This window comes from Sinocyclocheilus anshuiensis, unplaced genomic scaffold, assembly GCF_001515605.1.
Source record: "Sinocyclocheilus anshuiensis isolate Anshui unplaced genomic scaffold, SAMN03320099.WGS_v1.1 scaffold964, whole genome shotgun sequence".
NCBI classification, from domain to species: Eukaryota; Metazoa; Chordata; class Actinopteri; order Cypriniformes; family Cyprinidae; genus Sinocyclocheilus; species Sinocyclocheilus anshuiensis.
The window spans coordinates 507762-513242 of record NW_015552666.1 but is presented as its reverse complement, the minus strand read 5'-3'; the positions used below and the strand labels follow the sequence as shown (position 1 = coordinate 513242).

General features: G+C 39.3%; 1 protein-coding gene across 4 annotated transcripts in view; it reads left to right on the top strand.

The window, feature by feature from the left end:
- Positions 1-5481, top strand: part of LOC107667382 (la-related protein 4-like) — a 21233-nt gene that overhangs the window by 4380 nt on the left and 11372 nt on the right. For 3 of the 4 annotated variants that reach the window (XM_016459041.1, XM_016459040.1, XM_016459039.1), the window contains exons 2-4: positions 2990-3131; positions 4085-4198; positions 4302-4392. In XM_016459041.1, the coding sequence (XP_016314527.1) occupies positions 2990-3131; positions 4085-4198; positions 4302-4392 (347 nt within the window). Of the gene's footprint in view, positions 1-969; positions 1206-2989; positions 3132-4084; positions 4199-4301; positions 4393-5481 lie in introns of those variants that run through there. The other variant, XM_016459042.1, reaches the window with a different exon arrangement.

Sequence of the window (5481 nt, the reverse complement as noted above, 5' to 3'; positions counted from 1 at the left end):
AAATAATGCTGACTCACAGCCTGTAAGTATGTTTTCATATTTAAAGGATTTTCCACTATTTAACGCGAGTTTTGAGCAATGTAGAGTAGCGCTAGTTGTTTTGTCGTTTCTCCGATCACAAATGCAGACATCAGATAATCAGTAATTATGTCCCCACTGGATGCAACAAATGCCTCGTTTTGAATGGGTTTTATTGGTTTTGTCTCGTCACACCGGGACAGGCATCACAGTATGGTGAGGGGCGTAAGATTTCCGTCACACGCTTGAGGAATTCGGCCAATCACAACGCACTGGATAGCTGGCCAATCACAGCACACCTCGCTTTTCAGACCGATGAGCTTTGTAAAAATCGACGTTTCAGAAAGGCGGGGCATAGAGGAGAAACAATAATGTACAGTATGTGGAAAATAATGTGTTTTTTGAACCTTAAACCGCATAAATACATTGCATTACACCAAATACACAACATAATGTTCTTTTTTAGCAACGTCATATGACCCCTTTAAAGTTTTCTCTGTGTGAATTCAGAATAAAATACAATTAACTTTTTTGTTTTCTGAGAGCTAGTGTCAAGATTCCCAGTGTTACAATTCCAGCAGTAGAAAATGTAATTTTTGGGAAACTATCGCATTGAGATCCAGCCACCAGACTGTCCATGATCTGAATTGCGCGTTCCTAGTACTATTCGGTGCTTCGAGACACAACGATATTACACACTACAGCAACAAAAATGTCATCCTCAAAGGCTGTTTTATTGTTTCGTAACGTAATGTTGGAATGTTTCAGCTGTCGCCATGTGCTCAGCAGTGATCTTGGCGGCAGAGGTTACAGTTCCGGTAACTTGAACAGAAGTTTGACAGACATAAGCCCGCTCCAATCAGATGGAGATTCATTATGACGTATTTCAGTACGCACCAATCCCATAATGGTGGGCGGGAAATATTCAAAGCGTGCTGCTGCATGTGATCACAAAAGAGGCAAAGGAAAGACTAGCTCACGGCCAATCAGACTCGTTAAGCTCCGTATAGACGCTTACGCAGAGCAAAGAGGATTGATGCAGATGAGTGACCGCGAAACTCTTGGTTTATTAAACAGAAAGAACTGGAATCCGGTCCGTGTTATTGTGAGCTAGATTAATTCGCCTACTAGGTATCAAGCGAGTGATAAAGTTGTCGGGGGAGAAAACCATGCTGTTGTTTGTGGAGGTGAGTTATAATGAGGTCATTTTGGCGACCGCGAAGGTTTTTCACAGCTGCGGCATGGATTGAACTCATGGCAGGCGCCATCGAGCTGAACAAGGAGAATAATTTGTTGTTTTTGTAGTGCAGTTACCATTATTCTTATTGTTTTTTTTTTTGTTTGTTAAAAATGGTTATTAGCGATAACCAATATTAGTTGAGTTGCTATGCAAGACTTTGTTTATGTGGACGCGAACTGACCGTCGACAGCGAAGGATCCACGTGCGCGCGCAACAAATGCTAGCTATTTAGCCAGCCTCTTGTATTTGCGCTAAATGCGTAACTTTTATCAGTGCAGTTCACAACTAAAGTAATGACCACATCAAATGCTGAAGGTGTCCACCAATTTCCTCTTTTTTTTAATTTAACCTTTAGATTAAAAATAACTTTAGCCCGTCCAAATCCGATAAAGCGCTGGTCAGGTTAACGAGGCTGCGTTTCAGATGCAGGTTTGTAGCTCTTTGCTCTGAACTCTCGCTCTGGTTTATCGAAGTGGCTAATCAGATTAAATGGGCGAAAGGCCGACTATTTAAAACCACCTGACTGTAAAAGTAATAGATCTTGTGAATGAGGTTCATCCCTGATCGAGCGCAATAGTATAGAGAAGTTGTGCACAGTTCTGGTTTTCCAACTCGTGAAGTGTGTTAATATGTAGTGCCCTTGTCTGTCCTGTGGCGTTTGTATTCCTTCACCGTGCTCTTCAGACGTCCTTCGCCAAGGTTGTGGCTATAATGCAACGTTTTATTTGTTGAGAGAGCACATGTAAGCTATATTTTATATTATTCGCATTGCGACTTTACAGCAGGGTGCAAGCGGTGTTGTAATTTGTGCCTCGGCGTGTCATGTGAAACTTTGATAGCGTCGCATCTGTTAACAATTGAAAGACCCAGTCACATTTTTGTATCTTCTTCCCCCTCAATGAAAGTGATAATAAAAGTAGTGAATAAAGAGTTTTTAAAATCATTTTGTTTGGGGTGAATGTTAGGAAAAACGTTGCAAAAATGCAATGCTGTGTCAAAAACCATTCACAATGCTTTATCAATGCATTACTGTTCCATTATTTTACTAATCAAGAAACGTATTTACTTATGTTGCCCACTGTTGCATTTTTGGTGCACTTGAAAATGTACATTGTGCAAGTTGAGTGGAATGTGATCATTTTGTAATAGCTTAACATGTTGGGAATTGAGAAAAATTTAAGTCAGATACTTGTAAAGTTACTAAAATGATCCATGGCCTATCTTATCAATGGCCTTGTTCACCTGCTGCAAGCTTTGACGGATTTTATCACTACCAAAAATGTTGTTAAATATCAGCTGACACTCTGAACTGTGCACTTCACATAGTGTAACTCTTTAATTGCTTTGGTTTTCAGGATTTCTTTCCTGTTTAAATTTTTTGTTTTTTGGGGATCACCCTGCCACTATACTGTGAAACAGGGAGGATAAGGTTTTAGGTTTGCCTAAAACACTGACGCCCTACTACATTGAGTTGCCAGTTCATTAAACACTTACTGCACATGAACTTTGATAAGGTTGTGCAACTATTAGATGGCTGTCTGTTTCTGACTACATAATGATGGGTAGATAAATGATCAGCAGTGTTCTAGTTAAGTCTTATAATCGTTTACTAAAGCTACAGTTAGCAAATGTTGACAAATTTCTGCTGATTTTATTCTACTGTGATGTGAAAATCTAACTGTAAAAATTTGTATTATGTTAACCCAGAATTTGTTTAACCTTGTCTTCAAGGTGACCACCAAGGGGGCTGGTCTGAATCCCAATGCTAAAGTGTGGCAGGAAGTGTCTGCACCAACTACCCAGACTCCAGAGGCAGCCACAGAGACGTGCCATTGGCCACAAGCAGATACTGTCTCCACCGAGGAGTCAGAAGGTACATATATTGATTGGCAGTTGTTTAGTGCTGTAATTAAATGTGTAAAAATTGACATCATATGTTATCTTATCTGAAATTGTTCATGCAGAAATTAACCTCATGTCCTTAAAAGCCATATGCTTTGATTTATGTGTGGAATAAAAGGGGAACGTAAGAGATTTTCTACACACCAGTTTGTTGCAGTAGGCTGTTAATAAGAGAATTAAAAGCAACACAAAATTAGTTCATACACGTTTTATGTTCAAGCCTGTAGCCAGTTGTTTTGACATCTGCTACCATTGGTTCCCATGTGTCTTAAATACATTTTATGACATTTTTTTCGTAACTATTTCTTTAAGGCAGGGATTCCCAAACTTTTTTCATCAGCTGATTTTACATAAAATATTTACTTTGAGTACCCAGTGGGATTATAAATTAATGTATATAAAGAAACACATTTGAATGGTTCTCTGGTGTTGGTTAATGGACACATGACATGCAGGTAAAATCATAAAAAATATATATTACCCCAGGGGTTTGGGAAACCCTGCTGCTTTAAGGGAATGCTGATGCAGTTTGTCTAATGGGAAATGGCTAAATTCATGGTGGTGTTTTGTTGATTATGAAATTAATCTGGTGTGTTCCATATGCAATAGCAACAACGACCATTTTGAATCATGATGTTAAAGTTTGCTAAAACACTGTGATGATCCGTATTGCGCCCAGAACCATTCTCACTGTAGAGATCTTTCATCCTCATTTCTCCTCTATCTCACTCCTTCCATTCTCTTCTTTTTCAATCTCTCTCTAATTCTCAAACTAAATTTCTTGGTCATTCTCTCAATGGAGTGTGTCTGCCCTAATGACCGTGAGATTATGAGATCTGAGGGTTAAATGGCCTATTGCTGTTCTTACATGGTAAAAGATCGGTAAGCTTCCAAACTCGTTTGCTACTGTCGTTCCTCCTCTAGGTTTCAAGGAGTATGGTGTTGGCTATGGTGACTCGGAGTCAGCCCCTCCTATGGAGAATAGCATGTTGAATGGCATGGAGTCTGCAGAACTGGCTTACCCACTCTACGAACCAGGTCTGTCACACACACCCACTGTCACACTTTAGTTGCACTCCATTCCAGTGCTGCTTACTGGCTGATTATCATTGGGGGTGTGTATGTGTCTTGTGTTGCTCAGTGGAGGGTGAGGCGGTCGAGGTGCAGCCTCCGCTGTCTGAAGAGAGTCTGAAGGAGTCACTGAAGAAGCAGCTGGAGTTTTGCTTCTCAAGGTAATGCCCAGACATGCTAACACCTGCTCCCCCATATTATGTAATTATGTCATAATGGACCCATAATATTGAAAAGATTTGATGTGGATGATCCGATTGAAGCCATTATATTTGGCAGTATTGTAATTGTCAGTTGCAAAATAAGGACCGTTTAATTTGATATGATAAAAAAAAATAGGGGTTGAACGGCTTCTGATTTTTTGAAGTCGACTTTGTGATGAAAGTCGAGTCGAAGTCTACTCACCCCTGATGACGTCATTAATGAACAAATAAGTCTGGAGCTGTGACAAACACCTTGTGCACAGCTATAGCGTATGACACAGCGCTGCCCACATGGCTATTGCTCTTATAACAGCTTTTTTATCAGTTTTTTTGTATTTGGGTTGTTATATTTCTGCTCATTCTAAATCAGATACAGATAAAGTAGCACAGTAAAGATTACATTAATATGAATGCATTAGTGAGAGCGATTGCGTGTGTGAATTAATTCTACCTGGCAGCGTCTCTCTACTAGTAGTGAAGCTGTGGAATTTAGTTATTAAGAAATAAATGCTTGAACTTTTCAGTTTCTAAGCTATTTTATTGAGAAATCACAGAACAGTGTTGACAATACATTTCCGCGCTGAATGATTCTGTGCGCGTGATGTACGCGCGCTACTGTCTGTAGCCTATGTTGTGTGCGTTACAGTGCAGCAGCGCATTAGATTAGAACGGCGATTAACTTACCTACCTGTACAATAAGCAGTGTTGGGAAGGTTACTTTGAAAATGTAATAGGCTACAGATTACAAGTTACCCTATTTAAAATGTAATAGTAGTGTAACTGTTTTAATTACTTTATTAAAGTAATGTAACTGACTACATTTGATTACTTTTCTAAATTTAAATTTCTAAATTTTTCTAAACTGTTAATCGTTTTGAAACACGTAAAGCAGGCAGGGTTAACCTTACAGTAGTGCTCAACACTGATTACTGTCAGACTTTCTAAATCCTTCATCATTTGAGTTAAGATCAAACGTGTCCTAAACTCCTGAAACATTGGTGTCTCATATTTTAGAGCAGTCAATGCAATTTTGGAAAGAAATCAATC